At 47.3% G+C, this 27,489-nt stretch overlaps 1 protein-coding gene across 1 annotated transcript in view; it reads left to right on the plus strand.

Moving 5' to 3' along the window:
* Nucleotides 1-4,563: 4,563 nt before the first annotated feature.
* Nucleotides 4,564-27,489, plus strand: part of SYNPR (synaptoporin) — a 110,508-nt gene continuing 87,582 nt past the window's right edge. The window contains exons 1-2 of the mRNA XM_074602647.1: nt 4,564-4,713; nt 4,829-4,894. Coding sequence (XP_074458748.1) covers nt 4,696-4,713; nt 4,829-4,894 — 84 coding nt within the window. The 5' untranslated portion in view covers nt 4,564-4,695. The remainder of the gene's footprint in view (nt 4,714-4,828; nt 4,895-27,489) is intronic.

Raw genomic sequence — 27,489 nt, forward strand, 5'->3', positions numbered from 1 at the left:
CTGCTTGGCCCTATCCTCTGGACACAAGGGAAATTGGGAAATGGGAAATGAGGTCCCTTGGGAAATTAGGTTTATTAAGGATTATTTATAGGTAGGGGGTGCAAACCTAGAATTTGAAAATGGAACAAGGCAGGAGGCTCATGGGTGCTGGAGAATGTGGTGCAGGAGCTGGCTGGGACCTAAGGGGCGGAGACCGGTCTCTCCCCTGGGCCCCCCCCACGTGGTTCCTAGTCACATGGAAGGCAATTCTTGGCTATCCCAAGGCCTCACATTTTGTTGCTTATCTGTTATCAAATTTTAGAGTGAAGGCATCAAACAAACAAAGCCAAGCCATGAAATGACTGGCAATTGGCATTAGGATGGGAGAGTGAGCCTCCCCCCATGCCAGGAAAAGGTTAAAAGCTCCCTGGTGCAGAATACAGCCCCAGGGGAAAATATTGTAACCTAATCAAAATGACTGGTAGCTTTAAAAACAACAGAAAGATCCAAGAGATGGCACCAAGCTCTCCCTTTCTGGGGATAATGTATTGCAAACAAATTTGATGGAGACCCCCAAGAGGATGAAATGACCCTCAAGAGTATGGATCTTGAGAAGAGTGACAGGTAGGGTGTCAGACTGAGGCCTGGCTGGAGCTGGGAAATCTGGTGTGCTAAGCGCCATATGGTCCTCCTAGCGCGTGTGTGAGACCTCATTTCCACACCCAACTGCTCACAAAAAAATAGCACTGGTGCGATCACCAGTTGCCTTAAACTCACTTCAAACTGGGCGACCCCACCGTCTGGTCCTCGCTGCTGCAGCCTGGACGACCCACGGGTCGTAGGCTTTGTGCTCCGTCACGTGCAAGGAGAAACACATTTTCAACGATTTATTTTTTTTTATAGGTATGCATGCGCATATATATGTATGTAAGTATGTCTGGCTTACATTTAATGTCCAGTCTAGCAGAACCAGAGATCATTCCTTACCTCATTAGCACATGGAAGTAAGATTTAAACCAAAGATGTCCCAAGCAAAGACAAATCCCCGGTGTCCTCTTTCAGTCCCTCGAGGTTGTCATGGCTCTTATCACGGCGGGCAGCCCCGGGCGGGGGCAGCATCACTGCCATCCCCAAAGTTAGTGTCCCCTTCTTGCAATGACCCTTTCTCCATTCCCACGGGGACAACCTGACCCCGAGCCATGTGCTAAGGAGTGGTGCTGGCACAGCCGGGCTCCCGTTGATCTGCTGCTGGTGTTGATCCGATGCTTTCCAGCACAGCGGGGTCTGCCCTCCACGGGTGTGCAGCAAAAAGGGCTGAATTTAGTTGATTTGGTGCTTTGGAGGACGCAGTAGGAAATTATTTGCCAAAATACAGGTTCAGGCAGGTCAGAAGAAGTCTAACATGGATTTTCTGGTAAAGCTCTGGGAAGAAAACATTTCCAAGGTAAGAGTGAGAAGTATGCACCTCTTGTTGCTTTTACGACTGATATAGAGCATCTAACAGATGTAGTTCTTACACTTGCCATTAATCAGGGAAGCTTCCCACTCTCTGTACCCAGATGAAAAATCAGGGTATGTTCTTCCTAGAAACAGGGAAGAAATCACTGCCTGTAGCTGGACAAGCTTGAGGACTTCACCTTTTAAGCTTGCCGTATCAGGATTTGTGCCAATTAAATTTATTTTCCCAAAGTGAAAAGGGAAGAGCACTAAAGCAATAGCGTACAGGACTTTGTCTCCCAACAGTGATGCGGGACCGGCATTGCTGCTTCCCCTCCAGCACTGGTGGACCCTCTCTGAGCAAAGGGAAGGTTGGGAGCCTCCTGTCTTCGGGGAGCATGCTCATGGTGCGAGGTCTCGTCCCTGTGAAACACTTCTGGTCTCCCCAGACTACTTCTCATTCATCCTGGAGATTTGTAACTGCACCTCTATGACGTATTTTGGTTGATGCCTATCAAGCACAGTCACGCAGGTGTGAGAACAGTGCATGCAATTTAGTACTTTGGTGCACAGGTCCTTGCTGTATCTCCAATAATTGCAGACATATCATCTCTGATAGTTTAAATATACGTTTCAGAGTGTGCTTTATTATGCGGTGTCAATCTCTAATGTCATTTGCAGAGCAAGGTTTGTTCTAGGAGGCTCAAGAACCGAGGAGGAGATGCTCTTTCTTCTGAGCTAACTGGGACCGTGTGTAAAGAGAGCAGCTGCGAAAGTCGAGAGAGATGCGCTGCCACATTGGAGTACAAATGCTAATGGCCATCTGGGAGACTTAATCATGGCTAGAAGAAGCACCAAGCACTGACTATAAAATCGGGTTGCTGCCATGGTTCTGCAAGGATTTCCAGCCAGAGGGGGAGCTGAGGTGGGGATGGCCGAGCGCTGAAGCCAAAACACAGCTGGGATGGTAGAAAGGGAATGGAAAACACAGCATGAGGGAGGAGCTCCGGTAGCTGCTGCAAGCCCAAGTATGCTGAGCTACAGGGCAGTGGGGAAACCGTCCAGTCTTCAAGAGGGCCCAACCTGCCGGTCATGAGGGGCTTAAGAATATTTGCCTTTGTTTTTCTGCCTTTGGCAATTTTTGAAACCTGAAGTTCAAGTGCTACTAAAAATCTCAGGACTGTAATAGGAGGTAATTAATAACAGGGTGAGTGAATTAGGCTTCCAGTTCTCCACGGCAGTCAATGGAGATTAGGTATATGGGTTTTTTTCCAGAATATTCTACTAATAAAATTAAGAAAAACAGATCCTCCACATTTCCCCAGTCTACTGCTCAGTTATGCCTTTACTAAATGTTTCAGTTTGCTTTTCTTTTTTTTTTTTTTAGTCTCTCAGGAGGCTTCTGAACGGCTTCAATACATCTACAGCTGTAAGTCTCTCCATGAAAGAAACCCATTAAAGGAAACAGCACATGAGAGTCACGGAAAACCACAAGCAATGAAACTTCCCCCCAGACAGGAACTTGAGTGGTTACTTGCGCTGGACTAACTATGGCTGGTACCTGAGGCGCCAGAGCTGGGAATCTCTGCGGGAGGGAGCATGGTCACCCTGCTCTTCTCGGGGACTCGGCTAATTTCTTCCTCGGGCGTGAGAGCCGACGGCAGGTGGCTCGCGGTGACCTGGCCCTGCATCTCTGCACCAGTGGGGGAAGCTGCGGCTGAAAGTCAGAGGGCAAATTTTGTTTCCCTGCCTGCTTGTGTCTTTGTGGAGACTTAGGGATGCTCGGTCCCTATGCCTCTGTGAAGGGACTCTGCCTCCCATGGCACTAGGCCACCAGCAGGCAGTTACGCAAATTGCTGAGAAGGGTTTTGTTTTTCTTAGAGATTGTTATTTAAATAAATTTCAAAAAGCTTACTTGACAACATTTTGTAAGGAAAAGTGTTCCGTTTTCCTTTCCTGTTTTTTCTCCTAGAGCAAAAGGAAAGGAAAGCACAAAATACAATAACTGTTGGGTTGTTTTTCCTTGAAAAAATGAAATGTAATTGTAATTCTGAACTCAAAGCTGGTTTCGATGAGGTAAAAAAAGATGATTAAAGTAAAAGAATAAAAATGGACCCAGTCCTGTTGCTATGACAGACTTCAGCTAGATTTGTTGCATATCCATGACTTTGACACATAATTCTTCACCTCAAATTCCAATGAAACCTTCAGAAAATCACCACATGCGTCTTGTTTACTCCAAGAATACATTTGGATTATTTTTTTTTAAAACTAGAGCTTTAGTCTGAGCAAAACTGATTGACTTCTTAAACTTTTGCAGGTGGCTGATGCCTTACAAGGTGTAAAAGCTTCAGGTATTTTTTAGGCAGATATCGCAGTCGCTGACCTACTTAGGGCCCAAATCCTATTTGAGCACTGGTGTCCTTCTGCTGGCCCAATGGGTGTCAGGGTGGCAGTTAGGCGAGTATGCAAATATTTGCAGAATCGGGGCCTAAATCTACTTTCCGGATATGTGCTGTTAAATCAGGCGATGCCCTCGGCGCTTTGCTGGGGCAGAACCTGGCTTATCAGTAAACCCTCATGGAGATGTTTTAACGCCACAAGGAACTGGAAACGCTGTCGGTGAGCGCGGGCGGCACCAGCGTGGCCCGACACGGGGAACTGCTGCTCCTGCCGGGCTGTGCCACCCAGGACGGATTATCATTCGGAAGGCTACGTTGGGAAACGAGGCCAGAACGGTGGCAACGCCGGGCAGAAAACGCTGTTCTGCTGTCAAGGAAATGCTACAACGGCAGGCGGGAGGCAGCGCTCCGGCAGCGGGCGAGCGGAGCCGCAGCCCTGCTGCCGCGGGGGCCGGGGGCGAGTTCCCCCCTCCCCGGGCGGGCGGCGAGAGGGGAAAGCAGGACACGCTGCGGCGCGGGGCCACCCTCGAAAATATTTAACAGTTTCTTCCAGGCGAAGGGGAGGGGTGGGGGGTGGGCGGCGGTTTGTTTTCTTCTTTTTTTTTTTTTAAAATTTCCCCGACGCCTTCCTCTCCCTTCCTGTCCCGAAATAAAAATTATTTAAAAAAAATAATATATCTTAATAGTAATTAAGCGGGCGGGCGGCCGCGGCGCTGCGCGGGCGCGGGGCGGCTCCGCGGGGCGGTGCGGGGGGCGCGGGGCCCCGCCCGGCTGCTCCGCCCGGCCTGCGCGGGGGCAGCGCCGGCGCCGCGCATCCCCGGCTGGCGGGCGGCTCCGCTCCGCACCGCTCCGCACCGCTCCGCGGGGCTGCGCCGCCATGGAGGCGGTGGATCAGGTACGCGGAACCCCCTGCGGGCGGGGAACGGGACGGGACGGGAAGGGAAGGGAAGGGGGGCAGGGGGGCGCAGCGCGGAGCGGGCGCGGAGCTGACTTCCTCTCTCTGCTCGTAGCTCGCCTCCGCGGGCACTTTCCGCGTAGTGAAGGAGCCGCTGGCCTTCCTCAGGGTGCTCGAGTGGGTGAGTGCCGGGGGGGGGGTCCGGCGGCGGGTGGGCTGGGGAGGATGATGATGAGGAGGAGGGGGATGGAGGGGGGGATGTCCCCAAAGTGCGCGCCGGGCGCTGCGCCCCGCGGAACAGGTGGGAGCCGGGCTGGGACAGCGGCGGGGGCTGGGGGCGAGGGGCTGCGGCTGGGGACTCGGACAGCGATGTGGCCGGCGGGGCGGGCTGGGTGCGCGAGTGCTCCCCCCCCCATCCTTGTGCTGGATGTAAACCAATTTATTTATTTATTTTTAAAAAAGGAGGTGGGGGGGAATAAAAATCCTCATTATGCGTTTAGCAAACTTGTCTCTGGGCCGAGCGGGGAAGGAGGCAGATAATTGGTTTGCGGAGCAATGTCACTGTTTGTTGCTCTGATGCTCATTCGTAGTGAAGTCTGCAGGTCAAATGACATTCATCGCCAGTAGGTCTGCGGGAGGAGGGAGCCTCTCTGAACGGAAAGTTCAGAACATGTCATGGAGGATTAATCACATTCCCCTAACACCGACTGGCTGGGGAATTATGTAAGCCACAGATTTTGGGGGGCGCATCCCCCCGCGGGTGGGTTTATCCACATGTTCGCACCCGCCGGCCGCGGGGTGTTTGCCAGGGGGTGTTTTGGCGTGCTGGGGGCAGCTGCTCGCCCCGGACCCCGGCCCTGCCCGTGGCCAGCAGCTCTTCACCTTTGCTGGGCGCCTCGAAGGTCCTGCGGAGCTGGGTGATGGGGATGTGGCGATGCCGTGGGCTTGGGACGAGGTGGCCCCGGAGCAGGGTGACCTGCATGCTGAGGGTGGACAAGGTCCGTTGTGTTCCTGGCCCAGAGCTCCCACAGACCCACTGGGCGCTGCTGCTCTTACCCCAAGGAGAAGGCAAGACACCCAGCGGTTGAGCCTTGGACACCGGTCTGGGGGGTGCTTCACCCACTCTTCAGTGCTCGCCACAAAGCAGAAGAATGCGGAGCAAAGCTATTTCTATGGCAAATAGCTGCTGGGAGCGTGGTTGCTTGACTGTCTGCCTGGTGAAGCCGGGTCTGGTCGTGGTTGGGAAAGGCTTGGACTGTGCCCTCGAGGATGCTGTTGTCTTCAGGACAGCAAGCGGGAACTCTTTCCTCTTGGCTCTTTCCTAGGTCTGTAACTTCTTCCAACAGCCGAATGCAAAAGCTGCTTTTGTCATGGTTGAAAGCTGCACGTAGAACTCCTCTGGCAGCTCGATCTGCACGTTGCCTGGTTGTGTATATATATAAATGCACATGCGGCTGTATGTAAACAGAGCTCTTCTGACGCGGCCGAGATGTGTCAGTCCTTGGCAATAAGGGAACGTGGGAGAAGGGTGCAGAGTGTGTTAACATTTAAAATGGTCCGAGAAATTACTTTTTCCCCCCTTTTGATGTGTATGTGTAAGTAAAATTAAGTGTATTTTAGTGTGTGATATCTCAGAGTGGGGCAGACTTCTTTTTTTTTAATAAACATTTTTTATTATATTAATATACTTTTTTTGATTACCCAAATTCCAGCTCTCTTCACTTCATCTTATTGCTCCCATCTTCGTCCTCCTCTCGCCATCCCTACCAACTGCTATCCACCTCTCTCCACCATCTCATTCAGCTAAGTGTCCACCTCTCCTTCGGACTCATTTTTTCAGCCTAATTATCATTTTAAACTTTAAAAAAACCCAAATGCTCTAGCAGATTCTGTGGCTGCTTCCACGTTCCCTGGCAGCCTCACAGCCCTCGGTGCGCTTGATCAGAACAGTCAAATTACACCGCTAATTGCTGGATTTACAGCTGTTTCATTTCGGGTGTTAAATGATGTGTGAGTAGGGCTTTTTTTTTTTTAATGCCAAAAGTGCTGGTGACAGTGGAATTTATTAAACCTGCTCTTTTTAAGGCTGTTGAGTTTTTCAGAGTTTTACAGGAATCACCTGTTGGAGGGTGGGATCAGTATCGTGTGAGTGACGTCGAGCTGAATCAGATCACCCTGTTTTACAGAGTTCTAGGGTTTGGGAAAGCAAGTGCGTGTAACTTTAATGTTGCCTTCTTTTGGCTTATTTGTCCTCTGAAAGGGAGGTGTAAGCTTCTGCTTTTGGAAAACTTAGGCTTTTTTTTATGCGTATTTCCCAGAAGGCCAAGTTTTGGATTTCTAGTGTGAAAAGCAAGCAGGTAGGGCACAGAGGTGGGGAAAGCCCTTTCTGCAGTCTAAGAAGAGGGAAAGCTGGCATTTCTGCCCCGTTGTTTGTGTACTACAGCCCATATGCTACTCATGGCACCTCCTAACACCTCCCACTTGAGTCCTAGATTGCGTCTTCAAAGAAGTAAAGGTCATAGCCCAGCTGGTGAGGCACCCATTCTGGGCGTTGGGTGGTTCTCCTGCCTGGCGGGAGCCTTTGTGGTGTTGCAGCACAGATGGCAGAGGTGGGGGGGTTCCTCAGAAGGGCTGGGAGGGTGGAGATGATGGTATAGACGAAAAACGTCCTCAGCTGGTCCAGGCAGTCCAGCCCTGAATTTGCACTCTCATCTTTTGGGCGATTTGGGTAGGCCCACGGTGGCTCAGGGGTCAGCGCGTCTTTGCTAATCAACCTCTTGTACAATGGTGCTGCTGAAATTTGTGTATAAACGAGCGCAAATCTTTGCAAGTCTGGAGATACCTGGGATGGCGGTAGGTTTCTCAGGTGTGAAACTGTAACTGTTGCAGAAGCAATCTGTAGGTGTGCAAGTTCCAGCTTACCTCTGGTCTGGCTCAGGCGTGGACCTCTGTCTTGTGGAGCACGGAGTTTATCTGGTCTGCCATCTTCTACTTTGACTATTATCTAGCACCTGGAAAGAAGGTGCTGAGCTAAGACTGATTCTCCTGAATATTCACAGCACCGTAATGTGTTTTCATTTGTATTTCTCGCGTACTTTGTAATCTTATTTTCAGCCAAGAAATTGCATTTAGAAGGCATTAAGAGACAACATTGGCTCAGGCCCAGGAAAGTTGCGGGGGGGGGGTGGAGAGTGATTTCTAGCAATTAAGCAAGACTTGCTTGATTTTTTGAACTCTACCTTGGTAATAGATTTTGTATTTGGGAGTATGCGGATCACAAATCTGGGCTTGGAAAACTGCACACAGCTGTACAAGACAGGCCCTGGGTGTTCCCAGCTTTGAGTTAACTCTTGCTTCATGGCGTGTGCTGGGGGCAGGGACAAGCTGTTTAAAAGCCGAGTTTGTTCTTGCTCCTCTTTATTCCCTTGGCTGTTCCTCCACAGATCTTTGCATGAGAAGAGGGCGTCCTTCTGAATCTTATTTCTCATGCTAATCTACCGTGGCACTACAACCGGTTGCAACGTCACAAACACTGTTACAACTTCACTTGAGAAGTGACTCTCCTACGCACGCACCTGACAATAACGAATAAGGAAAGATGAAAGAGGAGAAAATGTTCATTTGTCTGCCTGGATTAATTTCAGTCCCGTGGATCTGTGGGTGTGTTTGCACTGCTTTTATTGGGGTCCACCAAAAGGAAGCAAGACAAGCAAGTTTGTTAGTTGTGGTGTATTTTTTCCCGCAGTCGTTGCCTCTCCGGAGCCCTCCAAAAGCAAATCAAATGAAAAGCGGGGCTGTGCGCATCGCAGTGGGATGTGTATGTGAACTATCATCTCGTGTATGTGAACTATCTCATGTATGTTCAGGTGGTTACCGGCAAAAATATTTTTGTAAAACTGGAAACTTTGTATCACTAGGCTGAGGTTTTTAATTACTTCTGCTGCTTCCTCGCAGTGATTTGTCACGAACAGACCCAAAGCAACCTGACATTTGTCCGGTTTCTGTGTAAAATAACATGAGCTGCGGTGCTGTCCGTAACACCTTTCCTTGTAATCCTTGATAAGGAGCAGAGATGCAGAAACTCCACCCTTTTGCAAGTTGGGAGGTGCTGTGGTTGCCTTGCTGATTATTTCATAGAATCACAGAATGGTTTGTGTTGGAAGGGACCTTAAAGATCATCCAGTTCCACCCCCCTGCCCTGGGCAGGGACACCTCCCACCAGCCCAGGTTGCTCAAAGCCCCGTCCAGCCTGGCCTTGAACACCTCCAGGGATGGGGCAGCCACAGCTTCTCTGGGCAACCTGGGCCAGGGGCTCACCACCCTCATAGTGAAGAATTTCTTCCTAATACCTCCCCTCCTTCAGTTTGAAACCGTTTTTTGCAGGTTGTTGTTTTAAGATACTGTGTTGTTTTAAAATACTCCCAGCTCCACCAGCTTGCAGCCCTGTCCAGGCTGGTACGGGCATAGCAGAGCGGGTATGTTGGGCGCAAAGACCGTACAAGTAGCTGTGTCTAAGCCAGTGCTGCTTCTTTCAGGCCAGATGTGAGTCATTTATGTTGCAGGACAAATCTGGTGGACACCGGGGCTTTTCTTGATAGGACAACTCGGAGTTGGACATTAGGATGTTCAGTGAACCCAAATGTGTCTGAGGAGTTGTTTGAATTCTTGTCTTTGTGCATAAAAAATACATTCCAGGCCTTGCATGTCTGCAGATCATGACTGTGCTTACGAGCATCTTCATGGGATGTGCCAACCATTTCCAAAGCAGTTCAGGGCATTTGGACAACAAATCCCCATTTGTCTCTGGTGGAAATTGGACAAAGGAATTGCAAGGCAGTTTCAAAAAAATCTGTGTGTACATGGACCAAACTAACCCTGCTTTGCTTCCGTGCCTTCGCAATGTGGGCATTTGACTGGTGAGCCAGGAAAAAGGCCAGGCTCTTGCCAGCCTGGCAGGAGTCAAGCTTGCTTGGATCGTGTAGCTTCTGAAAGGGTTAGCACCCCTTGCCTTGCAAACAGATGTGTCTTTGAAAGGCAAAGAGAATCTGAATCTCCAAAGGTTGATAATAAGTCTTGTCCTTTGTCCCAATGCTGATTTCTCGTCTGGCCATGGAGCGCTTTTGTTGGATTATATTTGCATGCATATGGATGGACGTAAGTAGCTGCGTGCTTTCAAGTGTGTCCTAGAAAAGCCTAGATATCTTGAGATGCTGTAAATAAATGAAAAAAAAATTAGGAAGGTGATGCTCGTGTGAGGCATGTGTGATTAGTAGTTTGCTCTGTAAAGTGTATTGTGGGCCTGAGATATTTTATAGTTGCTTGAGAGTCCTCATCACGTTTGCTTGTGCTTGTTTGGTTTTTGCTGCTGTCTACTATGGCATGGGCAGAGACTTTAGGTCATGGAGCAGGGTGACCTTAACATTCCTCGTGGATGCAGAGCTGGAAGAGTTGAGTGTTTGATCTTCTTCACCCTCATATTGAAAGAAAAACCTTAATAAAAATAATATTTCTTTCCGCCTGCTGATGTTGCTTATGCGATGCCAGGATCAGATGCTGCATTCAGTGCTGGGGCCATCCACCTTGATGTGCGAGATACACAAACACATGTAAAACACACATTGTCAATTTTTTTTGATGTCTGGGATGTAGGTACCTAGTTGTTCTTGAAAACCTGGGCCCAGTTACTACCTCAAAGGTCTTGTATGTGTAGTGTCAGGTCAATAAAGCATGTGCCACTTAATCAAAAAATGTAAATCCATTTCTATGGTATTTTAATATTAGAAAGGTAATTACCGTGTAACTAGCCCTTCTCTGTAAGCTGTCATTAATTGGATGATTTTTTTATAGGCAGCTTAGCATAATGCATGCAAAATACACTGCAGCTCTGAACAGACAAAAATTGCCACAGTGAAACACCGGGATGTGAGTGTCCAGGAGACCTGAGCCCTGCGAACAGGCTTTATCCGTCCCTGCCATTGGATGTGCGACTTCTGAACGCGTATCGGGTCATCGGTAATCTGCAGGAAGGGAATTCTGTTGGGCAAGTTATGTTTATTAGGAAGAACTGGGGGGTGGGTTTTGCCATTAGGCATCAGGCTGTGTTGTGTGCGATAGGAAAGATGTGAGAAGTTTCTGTAGTCTCTCTGAAGACAGATGTGAAAGCCATATGTCACTGTGTCAGCGGGACTGGGATAAAGGCAGCAGAAGCGGTAACGGTGCCTATGTGGTATTTTACCTTGTGGTCTTAAAGTCTCAGCTTCTGGGAGTCTTGTGATTCTGAAGCCTTTGGCTTTGATAAACCACACCCTTTTGGATAAGGGTAGCAGAAGAAGGATGGAAGCCCTGAAGACAGAAAACCCAGAACACAAGTGAAAGAGAAGAAAATGTGTCTTGTGATCCCGTGGTTTTTCAGCCTGCAGAGAGCTGGCTGTTCTGCGCGCCGTTCACATATATGTGTATCTGGGTTTGTATCTTGTTGGGAACTGAGAACTGTAATAATCTTGTCCCATTGAAAAGTTGGTGTTAAAATGGTACAAATGCTGGTACAGGCAAGGAGGGAAGGAGAAAAGGTCAGTGATGCCTGACCGCATTGCAAATAAACGATGCCTTCATCTGAAAAGTGCCTGCCATTTTCCTCTTAGGCTCATGTTGTGGTCGTGGAAGAGTTGATTTTAAAATGTCACCTAACAATTCATTTAAATCGTGATGTTACTCAAGCAGCCCAGAGTGGGACCTGGTATAATCGAGTTATGTAGGATTAGCGCTTATGGTTGAGATAGAGTGCTCCAGGAGGCAGGAGTTTTTGGAGTTATGTCCTGCTTCCGTGGAAGTCCCTGGGTGAAATTGGTAACATCTCCTCCTGGTAAGCAACCTTCTGGATGGCAGAATCTGCTGACGTTATCCGAATGTAGCTGTTTGAAGCGTTAGGAATAGAAGATGAGGAGAGAGAGACTCATTAATGCTAAATTTGATTATATATGCAAACCAGGTTTCTATGAAAGGAAGAACAAAAATGATCTGACTTTCAAACTAGCAAGAAGATGCATGGAGATAGAGGGTTCTGCCATTAGATATACACGGTTAACGTCTCTGCCAATTTTTATGAGGGAGATGTTTCTGTCATCACTCCTGTAAATCAGCATCTGCATAATTGGAGCCCCGGGTAAAAGCCCTGCGTGTTGACATCTCTGGATTCAGATGTTGCAGTCGGGGGAGGACAGGCTTGGAAGGTGCTGGCGATAAAACCCTTTCATCATTTGGATCCTGCGGTCCCTGAGTTAACCTGGATTCATGGCACTACGTGCGATCCCAAGGGGCAGGAGACCTCCCGGTTGCTGGTGGAGTCTCCGCTCTGCTCCAGCAGGGAGGACCTCCTCCTGAGGCTGGGAGCAGGTACGGCTGGACCCTGCACAGGGCCGGCCATGGGCGGCAGAGTGCTCTCGCCACACCTCTGCAAGCGCAGCCTTCTCCTTCGGCACCGAATAAAAGCGGTTAAGTAGTATTATGGTCCTGGGCTATAGTGTGGAAAACGGTCTGGCTGTCCGGTCTGCCAACTGGCCAAAGGGGTCTTAATGGCTTTCACCCTCGGGGGGATCTGCAAAGTGCTGCAAAGAATGTTGTGGAGAGGAATGTGGAGTGCGGAGGTGCCGCTTTTAAGGTGTTTGTTCAAAGTGGCGTATGTACTGCAAAGTGTGACATAGTTGCTAAGGTGACAGCTTGCTTGCTTTTTGGCAAAAGCAAAAGAATACTGAATATAGGCACACTGTAAGCTTTTGCTTTGTTTAATTTGCAATGTTTTTGTCTTCTGGCCATCGTAGAGACTTCTTGGGTTTGTCTTTGGAAGCAGTGTTTTCCTAGTCAGAATAATTCACTCTGTTAGGAAAGCTAATATTGCTGCCCGTTCTTAAGGAAATGCTTAAATCGCATAAAATGATTTAGGTTTTAGTGATTATTATTGTAGATACAAATTATGGCATTGAAAAGGTTTGGTAATGGCATTCAGTTAAGTAAGGAAGTATTCTCTAAGTACTTTTTATATAAACAAAAAAAATACTAGGCGTTGCCTCATCAGCAGCCTATGGATGCGGGCACGTCCATCGGCGCACAGCCCAGGAGTTTTTTTGCATGTAGTATTTGCCTGCATTTGGAAAATGCTCCAACCTGGGCTGAAATGCACGGTGAGGGGAGAACTCGCGTCGGTCAGGCGGAGGGGTGGGTTGTGGCGAGAGGGAGGGAAGAGGGAGTCTTGCGTCGCCCAGCTTGGTTACCGCCACGGTTGAGTATTTTCGTCGTGCTGCGAGGGGAGGAGGATCAGCAGAGGATTAGACTGACGTGGCCCCTCAGGAGAGGGGGGTTTCCAGATGAGCAGCCATCTGTGGCGTGAAGCAGCGTTACGGTCCTCAGTGGGGAGAGGAAAGCAGGAGGGTGTCACCAGCCTCATGCCAACTTTGGTCCTTAAAAGCAGCGGGGTACATGCACGATCCAGGAAAAAAAGGCCGAGAAAGGCTGAAGTAATGTGCTCATTGCCCTTTATTGTTTTACCTTTCCTTTCTTTGTGATGATCTAATGGGTAGATTAATGTGTTTCCCTGAACAAGCTGTTCTGTCTGTGCCTGTTCCAGAATGCCTTAGCATCTGGGGCGAAGGCTGTGCGAGAGCCTGCGGGAGCTGCTGGGTTAACGCCGTGGGGAGCAGAGTGCCGCAGCCTGGAGCTTGGGGTAAAAGCCGGCGGGGAGCCCTGTGGGCTCCTGTTCCCAGATAAGCGCTGATGCAGATGTCCCAGCCCCAGTTTGGTGGTGTCATCGCAAGGCAGGAGTTAGAGAGGGTATTTTCAGAGTGGTCAGAGACCGTGACAGCCCACACAGGGGGCTTTTGCTGGAGGATTGGGGGTGTCTCTATGCTAAGGAGATCCCAACAAGCATCCCGAGCACTGAGGTGTGCAGGGAGGAGGTAGTCTTCTCTTTCTCTGTGCTAAGGAAGCAGGAGGAAAACTGTGAAGCAGGAAGATTTCAATGAAGGGTTATCCATTTTCAGACGAGAGGTTGCGGTCCCAGACCCACTGTCAGAAATACATCTGATTTGACTGTCTTGCAAAACGCCCAACCTGTCACTTGATCTTTATTCCATGAGAAATACCAGGGCCTACCGCGAACAGCCTGGCTGAATATTCACTAGAAGTACTCATGCACCTGAAGTATTGAGGAGGAAATTCTGCCCAGAAGATCTCAGAAAGAAATGCTACCAACACGGGCAAGAGCACTGATACGTCGGGAAGTAATTTATAGTAACAGCTCTTCAGTAGCTGTTTGAATTTCAAAAAGAAGTGTACCGTATCTGTCCTCAGTCTTCGCTTTTCCTGATGTTAATGCTCTGCCCTCCTGTGTTGTTTCTCAGGTGATGCAAATCCAAAATATCTTTGGCTTGAAGTGATAAACCTCAGCTCAAAGCCTTTGGCACTTGCATGTTGGGTGCTTGTATTGGGGCTCCATGTTTGACATGGCATTTGCCAATCTTCCTGGTATTAGGTGGCTCCCCAAATAATACTATCGAAGTAGCAAAATCTTTTTTGTCAGGTTCCCAAAAACCAAGGAGGCAACCGGCTTCTTGGTTCAGCCTCCCTGATGTGGGCGGTATTATGGCCTATGGCTGCCTTCAGCATCCAAGTCAAAATACCCCAGGATGCCGGAAAATATCTTGCAGTTCTTGAACAAGCAAACCTGAGCCTTGTTTGAACTGTCTTCAGAATAATCTTCTCCCTGGCTGCGTGCTGGAGGTACGCTTGAAGCAAAACAACGCTGTGTTTGAGTTTGAACCCACGTAGTTGCGTCCCCCTGCTACTCCTCGCACCGAGGCGATGTTACACACACAAAAAGCACTGCTCTGCATCAGTTTTTTACCCCATTTAAAACAACCTTTGTACGGAAAGAGTCGTGGCTGGGAGCTGTTGGACGTGGCAAGGTCACAGCTCCCTGTTGGGACTGTAAGGGGAAATGATGCCCGTGGGTAGATATCGTGCCCAGCCCAGTGGGGTTAGGTTTGACGCTGGAAATGGGATTATCACTGCAGAATATGTGTATTGCAGTAATTATCCTTTGGAGTTGAGCAGTTTCTCCAAGTGCTTTTTTAGAGACTGTGCTTGAAAACCTCTCCTTGCAAAACTAAAGCAAGCGTGGGATTCCCCCACCGCCAAATCCAGCAGCCGATAAATCCGGCAGAGCTCTCCTGATTGCCATCTCCAAGGGCAGTCAGCGTGCTGGAGTGGAATTAGGTCCCGGTTTGACGGAACACGCCTGCCAAAAAATTAAACAATGGATGCCTTCCTGTTTAATTTTAACATTTTAATTAAATTCTTTGCTGCTGTGCGCCTTTGATCTCAGCGAGCTGATATACATGGTGTCTGCTGTTGTGTCGCAGCAGCATTTTGTTGGAATCCTGCACGCAGACGCAAGGATGCATTTGAGTGTGGATAAAAGTGCGGAAGCCGCGTGCTGCCAAGCACCGAGTGCATCGCAAACTGACTTTTCCAATCAGTGAGCAAAGGCGTGCGGACAGGGAGATTATTCATGAGTATGGCTCAATAGAGCTTCTTTCCCAGCGTATTCTCTCCCCATTTTTAATCTCCTTCTGTGAATGGTGCTGCAAGAAGAGTTCCCTTGATGGAATTACTCATTGAGAGGGTTGAGGCTGGGAGCTGAGATTTTTTTTTTGTTGCAAAACAGAGTCAGTTTCAAGTGGGATAATTAATAAAGTTTCATCCCTCGTTCAGGCAGCTGAAGCGATGCTGTATGGCTTTGACTGGCCACGTCTATTGATGAGTCCCAGCCAAGCGGCTGGTTTGAGAGCATTTTGGAGGCTGCTGGCTTTCTGCACAGCCGTGCAAAACGTGGATAGCGAGCAGCATGTAGGCAAGCAGCTCCACCACGGGTGCATGGAAAAAAGTCTTCAAATAAAGACGTGGTTGCACATTTCCCCTGTGCCGATGATGGCTGGGCCTCGGTGGTGATGGAGGAGGTAAGCGAGCTGGAAGTGTGCAGTGTTTTCACAGGAAAGGTATGAGAGTGAGCTCCCTTGTGTTTTTTTTTTTTTATAACCTGGGGCAAGTGGCTGAGGAGCGTGTGGAGTATTTGTCCTTTGCAATTTGGGCTGTACCTAAATGCCAGGGAAGCAGTCGTCATCGCTGCGTGAAAGAGTCATTGGTAGAGCTGATTTGGAAAAAGGAATTTCATTTCCTTGGGGGAGGAATAATTTTTTCATCTAAATTTCCATTGGAAACTTTGGCATTCTGGCGAGATTGTGTATGAAGAAACGTTTTTGCCCGAAGCTACGCTATTTCAGCTCAAAATATTTCTGTAAAGAAACAGTGGTTTGGTCATATTTTCCTTCTCCTCTCTGCATCCCGGAGCATCCCCCTGCGATATCCCAGGCTTGTTCCTGCTGGAGGAGTCAGTGATGGATCCCATCAAGTGTGACCCTCCCGCACATGGGGGCGGTGTAGCCTGGCCATGGAGCCTGATTTACAGAGCAGGGGCAGCGCGAGGGGCCAGCCCAAACTCCTTGGAGGCAAAGCAGTCGTGTTCCCAGGGTAGATACTGCAAGCTCTTAGCGTTGGGACTTGCAAAGAAGAGTCAGTGTTTTTGGAGGGAAGATGGCAACTTTTTTGGAAAAAGACAAACAAGCCTAAAATGCAGAAAATGTCTTGGCGGAAATTTTTTCCATCTGACTTTTAAGACGGCGTGTGCATATCGGTGTTGGAGCCTATGTTTATATTGTGGTCTATGTTTATATTGTGTGCCTAGCGCTTCTTTTCAGTCAAACGTGGAGTTTTTCAGAGCTGCAGGGAGGCAGCACAGCCCACGGAGCAGAGACTGGTCGCAGCGCGTTGGGGAACCTCCTTGTTTTGCTGCGTTGGCTCCACGGGTGCTCCTGCTCTGCCCTTGCAGCCTGTCGCTCGTGGCAGGCGGCTCTGCGGAGAGGCCGCCCGTTCCAGCACAAAATCTGTGCCGGGCCAGATTGCCGGGCCCTGGCAGGCAGCAGGAGCTGGCTTCGCAGCGGGCCAGCATATGCAGGGGACGCTGGCTGTGCCACGTGGCAGAAAGCCTCCTGCCGCCACGGAGCCCGTTATGGTCCTTCCCGGGGAGGGGTGATGCTGTGAAAATGAGCTCCTTGCCTGCGGTCCTCTGTGTCCCAGTGGCATTCCCCACTGCGGGGACCAAGTGCGGTCACTGCTTGCTTTTTTTTTTTTGCTTTTTTTTTTTTTTGCCTCCCTTTTCCTTTTTTCATCCCCTCCATCATGTTTTCACAGCAGAATGACAGCAACAGGAGGCTGAGGGGGAGCTCAGGTCTCACGGCACATCCCATCCAGCACAGCTTGCCTTGCTGAGCAGTGACACAGAGAAGCTTTTTCTGCCATAGAACACACCGTGGTATAGTTCACTTTTCTTTTTTAAATAATTTTCCATCCTTTTGTTTATGTGCTCATTAGCGCTGGCCGCCCATGGGTGCAGTGTTGGTTGTTAATGCAGCTGAAGAGGCTCTGACAGAGCTTATAAATGTTGTTTTTTTTGTGCGGCTTAGTCCCTAAAAAGTAGTGACTCAGCAATGATCAAACATCTCTCACGGGACAGACAGTTCCCAGCTATTCCCAACTTGCAACAAAACCTGCCTGTCACTGGGCTGCCGGGAGGCAGGGCTCGAGTACCCCACATCTGTATTACTTCTGCACAGAGAGATTGCTAAGCATGTCCTGGGTGTTAGGACAAGAGTACTCTTGCTTGGTTTAAAAGAGATTATTTTTTTTCTGGGGATTTTTACACTCCACCCCGTGATGCGCTTTGGGATGCATTCAGCTTTCTCTTCTGAATAGGACTCCAGATGATGGAAATAAATTATCATAAATTAGAATAGATTGCACTCTTCAGCATCTCTACATCTGTCATTATGTTTCTTTAACAGTTCAGTTTAACATTTATACACACTCTGACAGCAGCTACTGGTGTGTATGCTATAAATATTGGCTTGGAGAAGACATTAATGGAGTTTAGGTAAACGTTTGATGCCGCTGAGATTCTGGTCCATATGGTGGTACGCAGCGAAAGCGGATTCAACGTGCTACGTATAGCGCTCGTGTGTTCCCTATAGACTGGCCTCTTGGCTTTTCATCAGCTCACCGCGTTACCAAGAAAGCGCAGGTGCCTTCAAAGAGGAAAGCGAGCTTCTTGCAGTCTGTTCTGGTTTTTCCCACCTGTATTGTTTGCAAAGTTTAAAGCCGACACGTAGCACGTATAGGTGGGAAGGGCCCAGGGAAAAGAGATGTCTCGCAGAAGCAGCGGTCAGGAATTAGGCAACAAGCTGTGGGAGCGCTCCGCTTTGAGCATGTGTGGAAAAAACCCATGGGATCTTCTGGCCAAGATGCCATTTCCTTAGACAGTGGCAGAGTAACAGGGTGGAGGCTTTGCGGGTTGGTTGGTCACAGTTGCTAAACCTGAAATTCGTGACTCAACCCCTGATGAAACTGTCACCAAAACCACCCGTGGGGAGCGTGGCTTCAGGGTTTGAGGAGTCTGGCTTGCGTCCCACTGACTTGCAGGAGGACAAATAGCCGGGACCATGACAGCAAGACGCAGGAAGAAGAATATATTGTGGTCCCTCTGGAGTTCCTTCCATCGTTCAACTGAATTTGAATGACTCCCACAAGTCTTTTTGTTGTTGTTGTTGTTTTGGGGTTGTTGGGTGGTTTTTTTTCGGTTTTGCTAATTGCAACACCTTGGTTAGCGTAGCCTGATGATGTGGCTGCCTCTTCTGCAGTATTTCTCTGATTTACCCCGCTTTTAAGCTAGCGTGAGGGTAAGAAGCATGTTGTCCGGCTCGGCACTGCGGAGGGGCAGGTGGGGTTGGGCAGGCGGGGGCAGCCCAGCCTCTGCGCCTGATGTGGGGCCCAGGGAAACATCTGGCTCCTGCCGGCCCCGGGGCACGTCTGCTGCGGCGAGGAGCCCCCGTGTAATGCAATGTAAGTAATGAAGTAGCTGTAATGTACAGACCGGCTCAAAGCAGGGCAAGCCGAAGTGCTCTTCACACTGTAAATTGCTGAAGGTCTTTATGATGCCAGTGAATTAAAAATCTGAGAAGAAAAAGAAACCCTCCAGTGCTGTTAAGTTCAAGACGCATCTTTTAAAAGCCGCTGGTGGGGAGGGGAAGAGATAACTTACCTGAATGGAAATGTGTTTAAACTCTCTATCTTGTACCGTTCTGGGTTACTGCAAAGAAAGCAGTGTATCCCCTGCCACTTGGAGAGCTGGAGAAATTTTTGTATGAACTGAATGGGTTTCTGTGGTGATTTTTGATTTGAATCGTTAGCCAGATTTTCAGGCTGGTGCAGGTTATTTCTTTAAGAAGAAGTTGCTTTGGATGTCGTGGTGGTGCGCGTGTGCTTATTCTCACTGGCAGTACGGAGGAGCCTGGTGAGGGATGCTGTGCCCACAGCTCCCGTCCCCCCGGCTGAGCGGAAAGCCCTCTCTTACCTTTTCCTCAGGTTTCCAGGTTTTGTTGTTGTTCTGACTGCTTGTGGGACTCCTGGGGGAAAAAAAAAAGTTTTGCAAAGCAAAGCCATTAGCAAAATCCTTCTGCCCAGAGCAAAGTCTTGCCTGTGATTTTCCTTTGAACAGCTAGTTGTGTCTGCCTGAGCTTGCGGCTTGCATTTATGTCTCTTGAATGATGCCATAAAGGAACTAAACTGTATTTAAAGAAAGGCAGCACTTACATTCGCCTGATGTTAAAGACGTTTTAGCCTGGCCAACAAGATTTCCTGGGGAGCCTTGCTACAGCAAGGAACCCTTCGGCCTTCTCCAGGTTGAAAGAGAAGCTGGACTCTGGGGAGCGGTTTTGAAGCATTGAAACTCTTTTATCATTATTTGTTGTATTTCTTTTCTGCATCTTTTGAGGCTCTTTGAGGCCTGGGCACTTCAGACCTGGACGCCGTGGGTGCAGCCCCTGCCACACAGCTGTGACAGGCACGGGTTTCTCCGTGATGCTCCGTATGAGCATCCTGAATTTGAGAAGGGATGCGGAGTGGGAGGAAATTAATGCAAGCAATCTGCATTGGACCTCTTATCATGAGAATATCTCCTTGAATTGTTTAATTAATTGCATTTTTTTATTATTTTAGCTCTGATCTAGTCTGTAAAGATCCTCTTGTGTGGAGGGGAGAGAAAAAGGCCTTATTGTGGGTGGGTTTTTCTCTTTGTTTTCAAATATACATAATGTTCTCATAGGAAATGGATCTATGTACGTCTCTCTTACTAAATTTGCCAGGTTTTAGCTTTCACATACGACTAACTTCCATAAATCCCAAAGCTACTTCTTTTAGGTATTCTGTTCCCATAGTAAACCTGGAGATGACCTATTCCCAGTTCCTACTGTCACCTGTACCTGGCTGAAAGGCCCTTCGGGGTAGGATGGGAGAAAAGTCACACTTTTTGCACTCCAATCAGTGCTGGATCTCAGTGTTTAAAAATATCACAAGTGAAAAACATGGATGTGAGTCATACAGAAAGCACCCTTCATTTCTAACGGAATATAAATATCAGAGAAACACATTCTTCAGATGTTTCCTCCTCCTGAGAGGTAGCCACATCTAAGATTTCTGTTTGAAGTGTTCAGTCATAGACATCGGTCCCCTGCTGTCAGAGTGACCACTAGATACTGGAGACGCCTATTAAATGTTAATAGCTAATGCTGTGCCAGAGCTACACCAGTCACGAGGGCCTGAGCGAGCTCTGCACGAAGGGAAAACGCAGAGAAGGCTGTGACTTCACTTCTTGGGTCAAGATACTCCAGCAATCGCAGTCTGCAGTAAATGCCTCACTTCTGGAAAGTCTGGTGCTCACGTTGGACCTAAATGCTCGTCCACATCTAAGACGTGTGGTGTCATATTCCAGGACAGCATATCTGCACACTTTTGGGGCAGGGAGCTCTTTCTTTTCAGCCATCCCCTCTGCCCCTCAGCAGCTGGTGGACTATGATTTTGTATCTGCAAATTTTTGAAGCAAGCATGTGTAAAAAATATATATGCGTTTTCCTGTGTTTTTATAAGATTAATATTTTAAAGGCTATTTAATACAAAATTGCAGAAAATTATTTAAATCTGAGACATACTGGAGAGATCAGAGAACTCTTATCAACTGTTGAATTAGTAATGTTGAATTAGACATGAGAAAATCCTTTTACAATTTAAGTGGCTTTTCTCAGAACTTTTTACATGTTTAATATCTTCATTCATCCTTCTAATAATTGTTCCAGTTTTGGCTCTCCCTGAGCATCTGTGCAGATGTGCAGAGTGCGTACAGCTTGGGCCCTGATCCATTCAGCCAGGCTGTCCATCCCTGAGGACCATCAGGGAGCCCCAAAACCACTCGTCTCGGGGATACGTTTTCCCCCTGTGGATGCAGTGCGAAGCGTGAGCCCTTCGGGGAGAATTTCGTACTTGTATTTGAAAAACCTGGTTGTGCCGCTGTCTGAGAGAATGGAGGTCATGAGTGCTCTTCAGCGTCGACACTTCAGCGTGATCTTTCAAGAATCTTAAACTTAAAAATTTGAACTAGAAATAACATTTGCATAATATTTTGCAAGAACGCTACCGTGAGGCTCCGCAAAGGGAATTACAAATATTACAAGTATTGCTTTTTTTTTTTTTCTTTTCTTCATAACTTTTAGAGGGGTTCATTCAGCCTCCCTCCAGTCCCCCTTGACAGCAAGCTGCTGTGAGAGCTTAGCAGAGCAATGTGTGTCCCAGTCGCACCAGATGGATCTCATTTGTGTTGCTGTTCATGGTCATGATAGGCAGCAAATGGAGTGGAGCCTGAGGCAGCACTTTGCTGCCTGAAGTTGGTGCCTGATGAATTATGGAGATAAATAAGGCGAGAGTCTGCCTTTGCTTTTCCCTTTGAGTGTGCACATAAGTGTTAGGTGGCCCGTGTTTGAAGAGACAATGTGAAATGAGCTTTCAAATATTTCCTTGAAGTTGTCTTAATTATTTCATTATAATGGTAAGGAACAAAGCAGCAGAATCAATATGCCTAATTATTACATCTAAATGCAAGAGAAATTAGCCAGTGAACTCTCCCTTCTCTGGGGAGGATTAATCTTCCTATGCTCTATTTCAAATGTTCTTCCAGAAAAATTAAAGGCTTATCACCTAGGAAACACGCGGTCCTAATCGCCCAGGTCTGGCACTTGGATTTACAGACGATGAGGGGACTCTTAGTCGGTCTTCTGAAGCACAAAATTAGATTGTTTTGCTTGTGTTTAACCGTTGTAGTTGGAGTTTTGTAGCTGGGTGATTTGAATAACAAATGCCACTGGGGCATGCACCACGCGTCATCCAGAGATGCTTTGGCCGGCTCTGGATGAGCTGGTGGACCTTCTCAGCGCCAGGCAACGCCATGTGGAGGGGATGGGTTGGATCCCAATGGGATGATGTCAATTGGGAAGTTCTAATTAGCTCAGTTTCTCAGCAATGAAGTCGTTATCGATGAGTCTATAATGCTTATAGAGCTATCTCATTTACCTTTTCACGGTACAATACATGCTTTTTTGATAGCTATATGAGACTCCAAGAAGATACCATTTTGCCTGGTGGCAAATAGCCGTGAGGTGCCTACAGGTGATCCTGGTGGGATTTGATTCTTCACCCTTGAACTAGTCACTGAATTCTAATGACAAAAATATTTCCTGCATACTAGATTTAGTATGGCAATAAATTCTGTTTCTAGCTCCTTGCTGTTGACTCGCACCAAGCCAATGATATCTCAGGATACTTTCTACAAGGTTGATTGTAACAATTTCAAGCTGTGGCACAGATGTAAGATGACTTCAGATGGAGTGTTAAATGAATAAATCCATCTTTATATAAAATCTGCTTAACCCTTGCCCCCCCCCCCATAAGGTCTGACTTTCTTTAGATTTTGTCATTCGTTGTCATGTGTCACCCTGGTAGAAATCCAAGTCTGGAAGTAGTACTAAGATGTGCTTCCCCAGAATATTACCACATTTTTGCACAGGCAGATCATGCCCAGGAAGAGAAGGGTTAGGTTTATTCCTTGTCTGCAAACCCACCTCAGTGTAAAGAAGACTCAGCAGCTACAATATGACTTCTAAATAAAAGAAAAAAAAGGGCCATTTCTTTGCATAACGCTGGGGAAATCAGCCTTACAGTTCACAAACCAAGATGACAGCTCGCTGTAGGGAAAACTTCAGTCCATCATTATTTTGCATTTTTGGGTTGGGTTACTCACGGCAGTTTATTAATTAGTTTCTATTTTGCACTCTTTCTTAAAAGGAAAAGATTTCAACTCATTATGTATCACCCTTGTACCTTTCTTCCTTCCCAAATTACTCTTTGAATCGTGGTCAGTTCCCATCTTTCCCAGCTGTCGAGTTGATTAACTGGGTGATGCTGACTGGAGGGCATGGGATGGGCCAGTGATGCACCACCTGATTATGTGGTCATGGAAACCCCCGGAGGTAGGACCTCTGTTATCAAAATAAATTGGGATTTTCTGCCAACTAATGGTTGCCGAAGCTTGCACTAATGCTAGATTCTGCGGGATGATGCACTATGGAAGCCAATTAGCCTTTGCTGATAAGCTAGGCTTTGATTAAGCTTTTCCAGGCTTTCTCATCGCAAGAAACATGTATTACTCATTGAACATGCAAATGCATTTGCAGTGTGTAATTACAACATTTTCTAAAGGAGCGACCTATTTTAAACAGGGCTTTTGTTTCACTCTCATTCCTTCGTTGCGCTTACCAACTCAGTCACAGAGTCTAATTCAGCAAACATCATTGACTGGTTTTAGGAGTTAAAATATCCCGTTGTTGAATGTTTTATGCTTCAAGTACCGAATATAATGAAGACCACTGCGGTGGGTACGTAAGCTATCTGCAGCCACTCCGAAAGCCTTGCCCTTTGCAGCGAGCCTTTGGGACGCGCTGGGCTGGCAATCCTGTGATCCGCAGCTTGAGCTAATTTAAAAGGGATCTTGTCCCGATAACGCTGGGAACGAACTCTTTTTCCGTAGCCATAGGCAGGGATAACTTATCCCGCTGAATGTGCAGCTCATCGCACTTGATGGGAATTCATTTATTGATCCAATTAGCTCCCGACCTGTTTACAGGATGATTGTGGATGAAACAATGTAATTAAAATTGATTATGGCTGTGTATCACGTCTTTAATCTTTGACACTCGGGATTTGGATATTATGGCGTGCCTTCTCTAGCTGATAATGGATTGTGAAGAGCATCAAGGAGTTAACATATTTTCACACTTTTTAGAAATACATTTTCTGTGTTACATTCTCCTGTATCGTGTTGTTAACTGAGAGACAGTATCATGTTTCTTACCCGGTCATACATATTATCATCGCTTTAGTCACTTCATCTTAGAGATCGCTTGAGCTTGTTTATCTGTGTCTATATCTGTATGATGGTGCTTTAGGAAAAAGTCTATAGGAAATGGACATTTTGTTTCCAGATCTAATGCATAGTCACAGTCCTCAAGCGTAACAAAGGTATTCCTGTAGCTAGATGCATGTAATTCCTACTTGTTGTGCCTTTGGTTTATTGCATGCCTAATGACGTGGAAATCAGTTTTCCTATTCAGAGTTCCATACTGTGGTACACCAATGTGATCTAATTTTGGCATAATTAGCATTTTGGGATTGAAAGGTCTCACAAAATTCTCAAATCGGAGCAGAAGGAAGAAACGCAGAGGTTGGGCAGTGTAATGCCCCGTCTGCACTTTCCTCATACATCCCATCTCCTGTGGCACGGCTGCAGGGTTGGGGGTGAGTCGTGGCAGGCACCGAGCTGCCCTGTCCGCGAGGCCCACATGCACCATCTCCTGCCCTTTCTCCCCAAAATTCCCAGTGCAGCACCGACACCTGGGGTTGGGGTGATGCTCTGGCGGTGGTTGGTTGTCCCTGCCACAGGGGAACCAAATCTACTGATGCTGTTACAGAGCCTCTGAGATGCTCTCCAGAGGCCATCAGCGTTAGTGCCTTGGCACTTTAGCAGATGCTTCTTTTTTTTTTTCCTTATTTTTTCTTTACTTCTTTTTTTTTTATTGTTTGCTTCTTTTTTTTTCCTTTTTTTTTTCTTTCTCTCATTTCTGGGGGGAGGGAACCAGGGGTTTGACCCCTGCAGAAAACTGTGGTTGAGATTCATTATAAACCCCGATGCTGCAGGAGTAATCTTGTGCTTGATACAGGTTTTGTCCCTTTTGCAGGTTATTACCGATGACTTCAGCTTCTCGTACCTTAGCACGGGGGCTGGTGGGTTCTAGAAACGCTTGATATGAAGGCATATGTAGATCATGGGTATCCTTTGCTTGTGGGGCTTTGCTCTCCCAGCCCGTGCTCTCTTGCAAAGCCGGCTCCCTCTGCTGATCGCACGGATACTCCCAGGCTTTCAGCTAGTGATCACAGAGCAGAATTCTCTTCTTGCTCTAAAGTCACGTGTCTATTTTTTTCCAAATTAGCCGTTTTCAAAGTGTCCCACTGGACATTTGGCCTAAAATAGTCTGAACGTATCTACTGTTTTATTGTCGTTGCCAGCATTCATGCATGCACGCAGGCTCCAGCGAGGCTGCAGTCCAAACGCCTGCGCTCTTGCAGCCTTTATTTAAATGAAATTACATCCATGGTAGTAATTTTTTGCGAGGGGAGGTCCCAGGACCAGTGCTTGAGTGTGAATATCTGAATTATCGTTTAAATTCTGCAGCACTTGAGTTTAAACAGAATTCTTGTAAAATCTTAAGAATTGTCATTCTTTCCCATTCTATCAATAGTAACTGCAAACTTGAGCATATGCTGCAAAAGGCATGGAGGCAAAGCATTCAGTGAGAGAGAGAACACAAGTGCCTTTTTCATCTGAGGAAAATTAGCAAAAAGGAGACAACTTCCAGCAAACTGTGGCTTCCGATCCACAAGCTGATAAAATCTGCATATTAGTCACAAGTTATTTTTCCAGATTTCTAGTTCATTCTCTTTTCTTAATTAAAGATGCTGAAATTCTCTTTCAGTCTTTTCCGTCTCTGTTTCCTAACTAGTATGCTTGGTAGGGGGGAGAAAAACCAAACTCAAAATCATCACCACCACCACCATTATTAAAGCTCGCATCTGGCAGGTTGTGATTTGGTTTTGTCTCAACCAACAAAGATGCCAAGCTGGTTTTTATTCGGGAGGAAACGTGAGGAAGAATGCGTTCTTTTATTGGGACCATGTTCTGTTATTTTATGACAGAACACCCCACAAGATTAAATTATTAAATCCAAACCCTTCATGGCAGGGGTTTTGTGCTCAGTACCCCAGCACATCCAGTACTTGCACACCGGACTTTAAAATCGGAGGTCGACCTGCACGTTTTATGCCGGCGTGGAAGCCCGTAGCCGGTCTGAGCCTTTGCAGCGGTGGCTGTATGTCTGTCCAGGGCTTGCTCCACCCTGAATTAATTGCTATGAGGATTAATGGTTTCTGATTTCACTTGCCTATCACGGGGTTTAAGTGCCATAAGCTTTTCCTAATTATAGGAGTCGTCCCTGGCTTGGGGAAGGGGTAGCGTCACTTGCTCCTCTTGTAACAGTGCAATCAAAGGCTCAGGGAAACATTTTCTTATCAGAAAAGACGGTCGCTTTCGGTGTAGCAGTAGTGTCAGCAGAGAATCAGCTTTTCTGCCAGAAATAGCAACCACTGGCTACAGCATGGGCTGCTTAGGATAATATCTAAGAGTATTTTGGCTGCAAAGCCTAGCTTTGTACAACTTTGTAGCATTACAGTGATGGAGGAAATCTTACTCCTTACTTCAGTCAACAGAAGGTGTTTCTGCACTCGTTTGGCTGGTGGTATTTGTGTAGAAGTTGTTCAGGTGGTGCCGCTGAGCCTGAGCTCCTGTCATATCGTCACCTCTGGGAAAGCACCAGCATTCCCAGTGTTTTTCCGTAGAGTGGGTAGAGTAGCTGGCACAGAGTGAGTACCATAAAATCTGTTGGCTCTCATGGCTTCCGAATACTCCTCTAGTTCGATGATGCCTGTTATTAGTCTGAGTAATTTTTTGATGGGCTTTTCCTGTGTTTTCTATCCTAAATTTAAATTTTATTCACTTCCCTAACATGGAGGGATGCACAGGCGGGAAGGGTGCTATCAGAGGCCATACACAGAATTTGGAGGCTGGGAATATTGACCTATGAGCAGAAGACAGCCTCCAGCAAGGGCCAGTTTGCGATGTGCAGCACATCATTCCAGTTTAGTTTAGTTAATTTGTGGCAGAAAACTGTTCCACTGTATTATGCATTATTTTTCCCGCCAGGGGATCATCCATACTTGTCCTTTTCACCGTCCGTTTTTCTTCCTCGCCCTCCTCTCTTGCCTCATTTTCCCAGCTCTCAGCTGATCATTGCCTAGAGACGTACAGGTATTGGTCCATCACGCATGAGGATGATTTTATTTTTTTTTTTGGTTGAAACAAGACTTCTCAAAAGGGCTGACATAGGCTTCGTATCTTATTCTTTAATCTACCACAGAGAAATAAAAGCAGAATGTTTGTAGTAATTTTATGTGTGTGTATGTATAAAGACCATAAGGAGAAGTGAACCTTATCGATGTGATGGCACTCACTGTCCTAGAGCTATTTTTTCGCTATATTTCTACCACACTTCTCGGACTTTTTTATTTTCTCCTAAAATTTGCTCTGACATGTTTTGTGGTTTGGAGGAATTTTCCCTCCAC

The sequence above is a fragment of the Larus michahellis genome, chromosome 10 (assembly GCF_964199755.1).
Source record: "Larus michahellis chromosome 10, bLarMic1.1, whole genome shotgun sequence".
Lineage (NCBI taxonomy): Eukaryota > Metazoa > Chordata > Aves > Charadriiformes > Laridae > Larus > Larus michahellis.